At 38.6% G+C, this 14,745-nt stretch overlaps 1 protein-coding gene across 1 annotated transcript; it reads left to right on the top strand.

Annotated features, from left to right (window-relative positions):
- Positions 1 to 258: 258 nt before the first annotated feature.
- Positions 259 to 14,202, top strand: FAM162B (family with sequence similarity 162 member B). Its single transcript, XM_008994947.5, has 4 exons — positions 259 to 687; positions 837 to 945; positions 4,078 to 4,186; positions 13,714 to 14,202. The coding sequence occupies exons 1-4, from the start codon at positions 516 to 518 to the stop codon at positions 13,810 to 13,812; spliced, it is 489 nt and encodes a 162-aa protein (XP_008993195.1). The 5' UTR covers positions 259 to 515; the 3' UTR covers positions 13,813 to 14,202.
- The last annotated feature ends 543 nt before the right edge of the window (positions 14,203 to 14,745 follow it).

Here is a 14,745-nt window from a genome sequence, read left to right as displayed (position 1 = left end):
GACGCTGGGGTGGGAGAGGAGGAAGTGAGGAGCTAACTTCAAAAACTCTCATCCAGAAGTTCGTAGAGTGTCTTACACTTAACTGATAAACGTCTGAAGTTTCCTGCACTTGAATGATTGTTGTCTCTTCCTGTAGGAGAGGATTTGGATTTATTCTCCTGGGGAACAAACGACAGAATCAAAGGCTAAAAGCCTGGCAGAAACACATTTCTGCTCAATACAGAGAATTTAAAAGGAGCCGCACGCACTGTCTCAGGCGGTGGTGAGCCTGTTTCAAACAGAGGCAGGCTGCTCCCTGGGGAACCAGCCCCTAGGGACTAGACGCCCAGATCCGGGATCGCCGGACGGGGGCGGAGGCGGGGACAGGGAGCTGAGTGTACGAGCGCCAGGGGTTCCAGCTGCTCATCCCAGGCTCTCCAGGGCGCGGCGGGCCGGGCCCGGGCGGGGAGAGCTGCAGGGAGAACGCCCGTGGCTGGGCCGGGAAGTGCGGGTGCGGAGCGGGACTAGCAGGCAGCATGTTCTCTGCGGTCGGGAGCCTACTGCGCCTCGGCCGCGGGGTAACAGTCCGCTGCGCCCCCGGGACGCCTGTCGAGGCCACGCGGCGACCCGCACCTGCTCTTCCGCCCTGGGGTCTCGCCTGTTACTCCAGCGGCGCGCCCCCCAGCAATTCTGCGCCCAAAGGTCGCGGTGAGCCAGGGTTCGGACGGGGTGGTCCTGGGAGGGAGGAGGTTGCGGGAGGGCGGCGAGGGTCTGGCCCGGGGGTCGGCTTGAGCTCCCGCTGATCCTCTGTGCGGGTCTGTCGGTCCACGCCTCCATCTGGGTTGCTTTCGCCGCAGGGGAGGTTCACGGAGTCCCTGCGCAGCACAAGCCTTCGCAATTCGACAAGAAAATCCTGGTGTGGACCGGGCGTTTCAGATCGATGGAGGAGATCCCGCCTCGGGTCCCGTAAGTGTGGCGACCGCGGCGCGAAGGAGAGTCGGGCCCAGGCCGCGAGGGTGCGGGGTCACCCACCCACCGACCGCGGCCACCTGGGAGCGAAGGCGGCCGCAGTGCCAACACTTCGCAATAACACCCACCACACGGAATTTACCTACACACACGGTAAATTTACCTACACACACTGCAATCTCCCTGTAAGCTTAGTTGACCTCTTGGCTACTAGCCGCACTACTACTCCAGTGCAGCTAGTAACCAAGAGGTCAACTAAGCTTACAGGGAGATTGCAGAAGGGCGAAAAGCGAGAGGTTCGGTGGACACTTTCAGCGTTGCCCAGATCGCCTGTCCCCTTCCCCAGCAAGCTCGGGGCGGGGAGGCAGTGGGACTTTTGTGCCAAACGGGGCAGGGTCCTCGCGAGCATCTGGATGGCTGCGGGGACGCCAGACGGCAATACCGGCTTTGGTCGGGGGCGTCCCGCTACTCCACCCAAGGAAGGGGTTCCCTGATCATGGTTTGCGGGGCGGCTGGAGGGTCTCTGGAAAAAAGCTGCATCCACGCGGCCTCCTCTTCTGGGGCAGGAGACGCCTGGCTGACGCGGGTCTGCAGCCCTCTAGGCTACAGTTTACTCTGCGGGAGACGCGAGAGAGTGTCAGCACTGTTGGCCTCTTCAACATGCTAAACCCACCAAGACAGTTGATAAAACTCAAGCTAGTAACTCCCCCTCTAGGGTAATGTAACCTGTAAAATAAATGCTAATAATAAGTAAATGTAACCTGTAAAAAAAAATCTTTCCAAAGTTTCTGTTTCTGCCAAGCCCAAAAACCTTCACAGCATTTTTACAAGGGATTGGCTAAAAAGGAGAGGGACGGAAACTAAGAATAAAATCAATGTACGGCTTTTCAAGTTTAACTTTAAAAAAAAAAATAGACTAAAGCCATAACGTGTAAGAAGGATTTTAGAGATACAGGATATTTGTACAATGTAATGAATGCCTATTAAAATGGATATATTAGAATGGATAATGAAAACTGGGCCTGTATTCCTGTTCTTCACATGGTGCCTGCAATGTTATTGTTTATAAACAACTGCAGTTTATCAGTTACCAAAGCATCTCAGATAGATGGGGAGGGACGGGGTGGGACAACACGGCGGGAAATGTACACTCAATACTGAACTCTGAGGCGTTTTCATTCTTTTATTGGATCAGGTCACTTAATGAGGAATGGACATGAAATTGGAAATAACATAGCATTTGCATCTGCTTTCAATATTTATTCAACTATAGAGACACTTCCTAAGATTAATTTTCCTTGAGATTTATAGACTTCAAACTACAGACTTAGCTGAAGGCAAAAATTAGATTCAGAAAAGCCTTTCTCATCATAAGCTCTGGTTATCAAATTCAAAGTTTAATTGATGTCTGAAAATTTAATACATTGAATGCCAAACAAATTAGTAAAAAGATAAATAAATAAGCCACTATCTTCGATTTGTTTGAATTTTTATTTCCATGGCCTAAACGAGTAATCAAGAGTCTAAAGAACCAGCATTATATTGTTTGTCAAGAAAACCTATGACCAGTATTGCATTTAACATAGCTGCATGTGTGAAGAGACTAATTTTACAGAAATAATGAATTTCCCCCAAGATCAAAGTCAAAAAAAAGTATTATAAACAGGAGCATTTATTTCACTAAGAACAAGATGCCTATAAAAAGCATTGCAGTTTTGGATCGGAAATTTAAAAGTATTTGAGTATTTTTCATTTTTATTATTTTTCTATAATTTTTTTAAACATTGCTATTTAAGAGAGATATTCCTGTTAAGCTAAGTGTTACAATGTAAACAACTTTTACCCTTTAATGGACATATAATGAACAGGTGACCTATAATTTTTGTATTATACACTAATTACATTTAATAATAAGTGTACTTTGTCTTGTCTTTCTCAGTGCTAAACTAATTTGTTATAATAGATTAAAGCCAACTGGCTGGGTAAAAAAGATCAGAGCTTCTAGGTTCCATCTGGAACAAAAGTTAGCAGCAAATATAATCTAATAATTTCTCTATACTCACTAATTGAACCTGTTTGCAACTCACATCTTAAAACTTACATCATTCTGCCTAAAATCTAAAGAAAATGGGAAAGATAGTAATTTTCTATGGTCTTTTTCAACCAGTGGAAAAGTTAAAAAGTTTTCTGTTTTTAAGATAAATTACAACTTTGTCTTTCTGGATTTTTTTTTTTCAATGTAACTATACTGTATTTAAACTTCACAAAGAGAAAAAAGAATGCCAATGAATATATTCTCACAAATCAAATGCTTTAAATATGCATATTTAGAAACTGCCACTTCTTAGTTTATTTCAATGTAAAAGCCCCACAGGCATGATGCCTTTTGTGTCACCACTTTGTAAGTAGCACTATTAAAATCTCAGACAACATGCATAAAACGAAGAATGAATAAGACTATCTAGAACTTAAGTATATCACATTTCAAAATAATAATAGGAAAATGGAGGTCTCTTTTATCTTTTTCTTTGGCAAATTATTGTAATTTTAATCACTTTTTTTTTTTTTAATTCTTGCAAAAGCCATGAAGAAAACATCATTTTTCTAACAGACATTCTCACAAACTGGGTAATGGTCTCTTTTGGGGACAGCATGTGAAGGGACAAGGGATTTTGAGTCCAGTGAAAAAAACAAAGTGATAAAAATGAGTTTAAAAAAAAAGAAACTGTTCAAAAGGAAAACAAAGCCTACTTAACAAAGAGTCTAAATAATTGTGAGTCACAGATGTACATATGCTTTAACTCTTCCTTTACCCCACTTAGTGAATAAAAACAATGGAGAGTCAAGTTAGCATTTCTAGTAGTTATATTTTGAGGAATTAGAAACTAAATATACTATACAGTAGTTTGATAATGGCTAACATTAGTTTAGGATATGAATAAATACTTGTTAATTTGAAATTGGTAGAATAACCGACTAGCATTTCAAAGTCTTACACATGAAAATGTCACCAAATGTAGTTTGCAGTCAGGGAATTTTTTGGAATGTTTACATAGAAAATTATGTATCAAGCCTGTCAGACAACCATATTACTTTTACATATTTAACAGAATACACATCTTCATTTAGGCCAGAAATGATAGACACTGCAAGAAACAAAGCTCGAGTGAAAGTTTGTTACATAATGATTGGACTCACAATTATCGCCTGCTTTGCTGTGATAGCGTCAGCCAAAAGGGTGAGTATCTCCTTAAAAGGGCAAGTAAGTCAAAAGGGTGAGTACTTCTTTTAAGTACCTCCTTAAAAGATCGAGTATCTCACCAAAAGGGTGTGTATCTCCTTAGCCCAAAAGGTGAATTTTAGGAAATGTCATAGACATTGTTCTCAATTCAGGGATTGTTGCTGGTTTTTAATCTAAGAACAATTTTGTCTTTGAGACTTAAAGTCATATATATATATAATGTATGTTATATTATAATATATATTATACTGGAGATAAATTTGTTTATAGAAATTTGAGTCAAGAAATTAACACTATATGGCCAGGAGGGACAAATACTTGTTTCAACTTATAAACAAAAGCAAGACAATTTATACCCTGATTAAAATCTGCAGAAGACAGAGAACTTTATTGTTGAAAGTTACCCAGACTAGGTTATTCATTAAATCAGGAACTCAACTAGCCATTGCACAGAAATATGAACTAGTTATAAGTGCAAAGGTTGGAAGTGATTGCCAAGGTCATCTAGTTTGTCTGGACCCTGTATGTCAGCCCTTTCCTTGACATTCCCAACGTATGGTTTCTGTTTAATATCTCTGAGAGAAATTAAGAGCTGACTACCCTCTAATTTTGTTTTCTGCCTCCCCAAATCCTTCCATCTACTGGTTACTTTTTACCACAAAGAGCCGTCCCACAAGTATTTTGACATTTCTAACACATCCCTATGAGTTTTTGCTTCTTCAGTTTTAACCACTGTAACAACTTCCTTCTACCTTGGAGCTGTCCTCTCAACACACTCCAGTTTAACAGTGCCCCTCTTCCTTATGGCACCTGCAGCTGAAGCCTTTAGAGCTGGATTATAACATTTTTGGTTACGAATACTGTGTTTCAATAGTGCATACATTTCACTCAGAATAGTTTGCTTGGCTCCATACATCCAATCCTGTGATTCTGTCCTTTACTCCCTGGGTGCCCAAGTGTTTCTGAGCCCACTCACTTCACACAGGGATTAGGACCTATAAGCCTACAGATACTATATAAATGCCCTTTCATTCCTATTAGCTTGGAAAAAAATGCATGCTTTGAAATTGTTCTCACCATGAGAAATTTTTAAATGTTTACTGGACTGAACACTCAAAAATGTAAATAAATAACTTTGATAATATCTTGTTTTTAACTTAACCTTAAATAAATGACTGCTGCCAAATTGATGATTCTCTAGCTTCTGGGAATATTTTGATGATTTGTGTATTGCCTCATTCTACATCAAAAAGATAAACATTAATTAGACAAATTGTTTACTTAGAATCACCCTCTAATAGTTTATTTATAATGGCACTTTAATATTTTTTAATAGGAATCACAAGTTTCCAAATGAGACAGTAAGACCAATTATACTTAATATATATTTTATCAGCAAGTTGACATATTAGAGATCTACTGAAGTCATCATTTTATTTTCAATGTATTTAGTTTGAATTTCAGGAAAGATTTTTCATTTCCTATGAAAATTGCATATTTCAAATATAATTCTATTATAAATCAATAGCCAGGATTTTTCTGTGTGAATCTGACACAAAAAGTAGCAGGTAAGAATCAAGTTCTGTATATAGCACCAGTTATTGTTCCGTTTTCTCTTCTCCAAAAGTGTGATAGCAGACATTGATTTTCAATCAATACACTGAATACTTTTGAGCACCTGAGATATGCCAGGCACTATGCATGATGTTATTAGAATACCATAGGGAAAACAGACAGGTATTTTGTAGTGGGGAAAATGGAGAGTGATCAAGTAAACAAACTAAAAAGATATGAGGAATTCTTAGTGCAATGAAGGAAAGAAATAGGATGATAAAATAGTAACACCCTAAGAGAGGCCATTTTTGATGGAGCGGTCAGGGAAGCCCTCTCTGAGGAGGATGAGAATAAGCTAGCCATGAGAGGACCAAGGGAAGGAAGAAACAGCATATGTAAAACTTAGAGATGAGAAAGGGTCTGGTGTATTATTAATAAACAAAAAGGAGTTAGTGTGGATGGAGTGTAATGAGCAACGAGAAGATGGTATGAGACAGGGTGAGTCCAGATAGTATCAGGCCTATGGGTCACTGCAAATAGTTCAGATTTTTTAAAACACACTGGGGATCCAATGAAGAGTTTTAAGCAAGATAGTGACAAGATTTAAAAATTTTCACTCTCCTGTGAAAAGAGAGATCAGAAATAAAGACTCTACTTAAAATAGTAACAAACACAAAATGCACTTAAGAACGGAATTTAAAATCATGCAATATCTATATAAAGGCAACTTTTTTTTTTTAGATGAAGTCTTGCTCTGTCACCCAGGCTGGAGTGCAATGGCACAATCTCAGCTAACTGAAACCTCCTCTTCCTGAGTTCAAGCAATTCTCCTGCCTCAGCCTCCTGTGTAGCTGGAATTATAGATGCCCGCCACAATGCCCAGCTAATTTGTGTATTTTTAGTAGAGACAGGGTTTCACATGTTGGCCAGGCTGATTTTGAACTCCTGACCTCGGGTGATCCCCCCACCTCGGCCTCCCAAAGTGCTGGGATGACAGGTGTGAGCCACCGCACCCGCCCTAAAGGCAACTTTTAAACACTGCCAGTGACCACAAGAGAAGGTATAATCTAAGAAGTTTTGATTTGGGATAGGAAGACTGGACATCTTAAAGAGAGCAAAATTCTCTAAGTCTATATAGTTGACATGATTGCAATAAAAAATAGCAATAGGATTTGTTTTGGAAGTAGACACACTGAGTCTAAAATTCATATAGAAAAATAATCAAAATATAGAGAAAATACTAAAAACAATAATTCTAAGGGAGGACTAGTTCTAAAACATATTAAAACAAACAACAATAATTAAAACTGCAGTACTGACATAAATAGACAGGCAATTTAATAGAACTGAATTCAAATCACATAAATAACCCACTACATGGGGATATAATATATGAAATAGTGGCTTTGTATGTGAGTGGAGAAAGATAAATTAGTCAAGAAATGATATTGGGATATTCCAACTATACTTTATACATAAAATAACATGCAGTTGGATATAAGATTTATACATTAAATGTGAAGCCTTAAAAATCACCAAAAGAAAATATGAGGGAATTTTTTTATGGTAGTTGGGTCGACATTTCTAAGCATAGAACAAAACTGAGAAGCAACACAAAAGAAAAGATAGATAAATTTAATCATATAAAAGCATTTAAAATTCTGCTTGGTAAAAAGTGCCATAAATAAAGCAAAACCACAAATGACAAACTAGGAAAAATTCAAAATATATCACAAACTAAGAGCTAATTTTCTTAAATTATAAGGAGCGCCACTAAATAAAATAGCAACAACCTTTTATTTTTAAAAAAAAATGGGTAAAATAAACAAAAAGGCAGAGTTTGCCGAAAATAAAATGCACATGCCTCTTAAACATAGGGGGAAAAAAATCCCAGCCATCCATCTATTTCATGCTTTCTTAGACCTCCACAGTCCTTCCCATTTGATGACCTTTCCTTCCACCTCACAGAGAGAATTGTAGCAGCCCAAGGAGCAGTTTCCAGTCTTATGACACATAATACTGTATATTTTGCTTTTCTGCCTATTATAAATGATCCTTGCTCCAATCTAGAAGCTCTTATTAATTGTGCAGTGGATCCCATTCCATTTTGTTTTTTCAAGGATTTCATTCCAGGAATTCTCAGGTTTCTCTCCTCGTTATTTTTTTTTTTTATCTACTGTATCATTTTTATCAAAATATAGAAATGTTTCCATTTCCCTCTTCAAAACCAAAAACCAAACTTTTTTTGGTATAGCTACATTTCTCTGTGGCAAAGCTTTTCAGTAGACTTATGTATATAAACTCTCTCTCATTTCCTGTCTCATTCCCTGTTTGATCAGGCTTATGTCTCAAACCCTCCACCAAACTGCTTTTATCAAGGTCACCAATGATACATTCGTCTTCATTGACCTGTCAGCATTTGACACAGTTGCTCTCCCCACCCCTCCTTCCTTTAATTTACATAAATTGTATTTTGCTTTTTTTTTTTTTTGGTGGAAGAGAATAGGGTCTCTTCTGTCACCCAGGCTGGAGTGCAGTGGCACTATCTTGGCTCACTGCATCCTCTGCATCCCAGGCTCAAGGGATTCTGTAGCCTTAGCTCCCCGAGTAGCTGGGACCACACAAGTGTGCATGACCACGCCTGGCTAATTTTTTTGTAGAAACAAGTTTTTGCCATGTTACTCGGGCTGGCCTCAAGCTCCTAAGCTCAAAGTGATCCTCCCAAAGTACTGGGATTACAGGCATGAGCCTGTACTTGACCTCCCAAAGTACTGGGATTACAGGCATGAGCCACTGCATGCTTCCAATAAATTGTATTTTGTTTGTGAATGACACAAAAACATTTTCCCTAAAATTGTATTAACATGTATGATATATAGTATACCATATTATATAATTAACATAAGAATATGTTCATGTAATAACAATACAATTGAAATGCTTTATTACTGTCTACAATTTTGCAATTTTATGTTGGTTATAATATTGTAACTGAAAATATGCCACATATTGATACATAGATCCAGTAGATGAAATACCTCTTTAACTATGATTACTGCGCACATTTCAACAAAAACTTTGGCATCCACCAACTATGCCAAAGCTTTTGTTGAAATGTGCCCAGTAATTTTCTACCCTCCCTGATGTTCTTCAGCTATTTTATTCTTGCAAAATAATTGGAAGATGTAGTAATTATGAATTTTGTACCAAATGGATTCAAAACTCCATAAACTGTTTAGAGACTTTGTTTAAGCTTACAAAATTTCCCACATAAGTATTTAAAGAGGCCATGTCATTTTCTGGCCAAAAAAAACATTCTTATTTGTTAATACCCATTTTAACAGTATTGAAATGAATGAAAACAGGCATGCCTCAGAGATATGGTGGGTTCAGTCGCAGACAACCACAATAAAGTGAATATCACAATAAAGTGAGTCACACAAATTTTCTGGTTTCCTAGTGCATATAAAAGTTATGTTTATAGTACACAGTGAGTTGTAATCTTTTTACTGGTGGAAGGTCTGGCTTTGATGTTGATGGCTGCTGACAGATCAGGGAGGTGGTTGCTGAAGGCTGGAGTGGCTATGGCAATTTCTTAAAATAAGATGACAATGAAGTTTGCCATATCAGTTGACTTTCATGAAAGATTTCCATGCAGCAAGCAATGCTGTTTAATAGCATTTTCCTCACAGTAGAACTTCTTTCAAAAGTGGAATCAGTTCTCTCAAACTCTGCCACTACTTTATTAACTAAGTTTATGTAATATTCTAAATCCTTTGTTCTAATTTCAGCAGTATTCACAATATCTTCACCAGCAGTAGTTTCCATCTCAAGAAACCACTTTCTTTGCTCATCTGTAAGAAGCAACTCATCTCGTGAAAGTTTTTTTTTTTTTTTTTTTTTTTTTTTTTTTGGAGACGGAGTTTCACTCTTGTTACCCAGGCTGGAGTGCAATGGCACGATCTTGGCTCACCACAACCTCCGCCTCCTGGGTTCAGGCAATTCTCCTGCCTCAGCATCCTGAGTAGATGGGATTACAGGCACGCACCCACGCCCAGCTAACATTTTGTATTTTTTTTTTTTTTTTTGTTAGTAAAGATGGGATTTCACCATGTTGACCAGGATGGTCTTGATCTCTTGACCTTGTGATCCACCTGCCTCGGCCTCCCAAAGTGCTGGGATTACAGGCTTGAGCCACCACGCCCGACCAAAAGTTTTATCATGAGATTATAGCAATTCAATTTTGTCTTCAGGCTCCACTGTTTATTCTAATTCTATTGCTATTTCCACCACATGTGCAATTACTTCCTCAACTGAAGTCTTGAACCTCCCAAAGTTATCTATGAGGGTTGGAATCAGCTTTGTCCAAACTCCTATTAATGTGGACCTCCTTTTATGATTCACAAATATTCTTGATGGCATCTAGAATGGTGACTCCTTTCTAGAGGTTTTCAATTTTCTTTGCTTGGATCCATCAAAGGTATCACTATCTATGGTAGCTATAGCCTTACAAAATGTATTTCTTAAATAACAAGACTTGAAAGCTGAAATAACGCCTTTTCCATGGACGGAAGATTGGACGTTGTGTTAGCAGTCATAGCATTAATCTCCTTGTAAATATCCATAGAGCTTTTGAGTGACCAGGCGCATTATCACTGAGAAGTAATATTTTGAAAAAAATCTTTTTTTTTCAGAGAAGTAAGTCTCAAGAGTGAGTTTAAAATAATCAGAAAGCCATGTAAGCAGATACGCAGTCATCCAGGCTTCACTGTTCCATTCATGGAGTACAGGCAGAGTAGATTCGCGGTAATTCTTAAGAGCCCTAGGATTTTCAGAATGGTCATGAGTATTGGCTTCCATTTAAAGTCCTCAGCTGCAGTAGCTCCGAACAAGAGAGTCAGCCTGCCTTTGAAGCTTTGAAGTGAGGCATTGACTTCTCTCTGTCTCTGAAAGTTCTAGATGCCATTTTCTTCTAATATGAGGCTATTTTGTCTTCACTGAAAATTGTTTTTTAGCATAGCCTTCATCAATGATGTTCGCTCTATAGATCTTCTAGATGACATGCTGCAGCTTCTCCATCAGCACTTGCTGCTTCACCTTGCACTTTTATGTTATGGAGACAGCTGCTTTCCTTCAGCCTCATGAACCAACCTCTGCCAGCTTCCAACTTTTCTTGTGCAGCTTCCTCAGAACTGAAGAGAGTTAGGGCCTGGCTCTGTATTAGGCACTGGCTTAAAGGAATGTTGTGACTGGTTTGATCTTGTATCCAGACCACTAAAATGTTTTTTATATCAGTAATAAGGCTGTTTCACTTTCTTTGTGTGTTCACTAGAGTAGCACTTTTAATTTTCTTCAGTAACTTTCCTTTGCATTCACAACGTGGTCAACTGTTTAGCACAAGAGGCCTAACTTTTAACCTATCTTGGCTTTCAATATGCATTTTTTCACTAAGCTTAATCATTTCTACTTTTTAAAGAGAGAGATGCACAACCTTTCCTTTTACTTGAACATTTTAGAGGCCATTATAGGGTTCTTAATTGGCCTAATTTCAATATTGTTGCACCTCAAGGAACAGAGAGGCCCAAGGAGAGGTAGAGAGATGGGAGACTGGCCAGTGTGTGGAGTGAGAATAATACATATGATATTTACCAGTTAAGTTTGCTGTCTTATCTGGGCACAACTTGTGGCACCCCGAAACAAGTACAATAGTAACATCAGCAATCACAGATTGCAGATCACCATAACAGAAGTTATGAAAATGAAAAAGTTTGAAATATTGCAAAAATTAGCAAAATGTGACAGAGACACGAAGTGAGCACAAGCTGTTGGCAAAACGGAGCCTGCAGACTTATTCCATACAGGGTTGCTATAAACCTTCAATTTGAAAGGAAAGAAGAAGAAGAAAGAGAGAGAGGCACAATAAAGTGAAGCACAATAAAGTCAGACGTGCCTTTATATTCTTCTGTATTCTAGAACTGTCAGAGGTTCCTCAGGATACCTCTACCTCCTGACAGAGACAGGGATTCTCTGTTCCTCGACTTTTTTATTAAATGTTAGTTTTTCTTATTTAAAAAAGATGAATGTGTTTATATTCTTTCTTGACCTCAGTGGACATCGTAGTTCTTATCTTACTTTGGAGACTGTTAATCTAGACTTAGTTTGACGCTGTTTGGATGCTTGGGGGTAGGTAAATCTCATTATATTTTGGAGGGACAGTTGACAATTCTTCTTGATTAGCAAACATTTTCTTCTGCCAAATCATTGTCTTCCCTTCCTCAAATTCTGTTCAATCTGAGTTCTGTCTAGTGAATTTTAGCAGTTCACTTCTAACGAACTGCTAAAAATATGTCTACGTTGAGAATATCAGGATTACAAAGCAATTTGGTTTACCTACACCTCAAAGCCACCCCTATACAGGGATTCTGGTACACAGTAGCCAGTCTCTCCATTGTTCAACCAAGAAAAAATATTTTTGGCACATAGGGAAATAATTGGTTATAAATGAAAAACACTGGAATAGGCAAATGTGGCATTTTTCACTTACCCTTTGTTGGAGAATGAAAACGAGCCGTTGTCCTTCCATAAAAATCCTCAGAAGCTCTAAAGTGAAAGCACCGGGAATGAAAATCTTTTATCTTTCATGAAACATTTTCTTTGCTTGATTTCCTTGGCACTACACTCACGTAGGTTCTCGGTTGGCCACGTCTTTTGAGTTAACTCTGCTGGTTTCTCCTATTCTCCTGGACCTCATAACAGTGGAATCCTCCCATGGATCAGTCTTTAGTCTTTCTGTTCTCTATCTACACTCACTCTCTTGGGGATCTTGCCAAGTCTTTTGGATTTAAATACCTTCTATTTTCCAAGGACGCTCCAATTTATATCTCATCTAACACCTTCCTTCTGCACTTCAAACTCATATGGTCAGTTGCTTGCTTAACATTTCCCTTTGGATGTCTAATGGACATCTCCAACTTAACATGTCAAGAGTTGAACTCTAGATCTTCCCCCAGACAACCCTGAGCCACCCTTTTCTGTACTGTCTTCCTTCTCTCAGTTGATGTCAACTCTATCTTTCTAGCTGCTCATGGATAAATTGTCATATATCAGCAACCCCATTGGTTCCACTTTCAAAACAGAGCCCCAATTGGAGCACTCCTCAGTATCTCTCCTGAGATACTGATATATATCTATCATCTGGTTCATTGCAATATCTTCTAAATGGTCTCACCACTGTCCCTCTTGCCTGTCTCCAATTCATTTTTCATTTTGAATAACAATGCACGTACCTTAAAGAAATTGTGGCAGATGGAGAAGAGGTTAGCAAGCTGAGGTATATTTGGGGAAGTAAAAAGGATAAAACTTTGTGGTGAATTCATTGTGGAATCAGAAACAAACAATTGAATAAAGAAGTGCAAAGGCATGGGTTTTTTGACTTGAGCAAGAGGGTGGATGATGCTGCCATTTATTGAGATGTGTATGGTTGGGTAAAGACTGGTAGGCAGGGGGCACAAAATATGCCAGCTCTCTATTTTGGCTATATTAAGTGTGAGACTCACACTAAGTGTCTGTCAATATCTATTAAATTTTTATTTATTTTACTAAGGACTTTGCATGTCCTCCAGTTTGAGGACTTACAGCTTTCCTCACTTCTGAACAAGTCTATGCTGTCATAACTTCAAAGATGGCCTCTTTACCCATTCAGTCTATTCTCTCTTCCCACTATGAACGTATGTTAGAACTTCTAATTCTATTCTCTCCCATGTATTTCTGTCTAAAATACAAATGTTTCCACTTTCCAAAATCATAGTGAGATATATATATAATTATATATTATGCATAAATATATTATATATATAATTATATATTATGCATAAATATATTATATATATAATTATATATTTAAACATATATATTATATAAAATAATATATAAAAATATAATTATATATATAAAATTCCCCCCCCCCACAGGCTGTAGAACGACATGAATCCTTAGCAAGTTTGAACTTGGCAAAGAAGGCTAAGTTGCGTGAAGAAGCTGCATTGGCTGCACAGGCTAAAGCAAAATGATATTCTAATCAACAAGGCATTCACCTGAATACCATCCCCATCATCAGCAACATTAGAAGATGAGAAAAATAGAATATTTACCAAAATACCTGCCATGGTTTTATTTTGCTAACAAGAAGTGCGTCTTTTTTATTTTTATTTTTTAGTAAACTTTTACTAAAGAATACCATATATTCAAAAAGTGGGAAAAGGTGTATACAGCCTGATAGATACTTATGTTGTAAACACCTGTGTACCACTGCCAAATGAAGATGCAGAATAACAGCAACACCTCAGAGCCTCAACACTGCCCTTTCTCAGCCATTACCTCCCAAAGAGCGTTTCTGAGTTTCATCACCTTTGATTCATTTTGCTTGTTTTTGAACTTTACATAAACAGATTTATACAGTATGCACTTGTGTGTGTGGATTCTTTACTCGACATTATTTATCAGGTTAATCCACAAATTGTGTATTGCATTAGTTCATCCATTTTAATTCAGGTATTCTGTTGTATAAATATGCCATAATTTGTTTTGATATTTGACTACTACATATAATGCTAAAACAAGCACACTGTGTATGTCATTAAAATGAGGTTACACTAATTATTAAAGGCACATTAAAATCAAAACTAATTTTCTTTTTTTGAGACGGAGTTTTACTGTTGTTACCCAGACTGGAGTGCAACGGCACAATCTCAGCCCACCGCAACCTCCGCCTCCTGGGTTCAAGCAATTCTCCTGCCTCAGCCTCCCGAGTAGCTGGGACTACAGGCACACACCACCATGCCCAGCTAATTTTTGTATTTTTAGTAGAGACAGGGTTTCACCTTGTTGACCAGGATGGTCTTGATCTCTTGACCTCGTGATCCACCCACCTCTGCCTCCCAAAGTGCTGGTATTATAGGCGTGAGCCACCGTGCCCAGCCCAAAACTAATTTTCAACCAAAATT

Source organism: Callithrix jacchus, chromosome 4 (genome assembly GCF_049354715.1).
Source record: "Callithrix jacchus isolate 240 chromosome 4, calJac240_pri, whole genome shotgun sequence".
In the NCBI taxonomy this organism is placed as follows: Eukaryota; Metazoa; Chordata; class Mammalia; order Primates; family Cebidae; genus Callithrix; species Callithrix jacchus.
The sequence above is the reverse complement of the archived record's forward strand: the minus strand, read 5'-3'. Positions and strand labels throughout refer to the sequence as shown.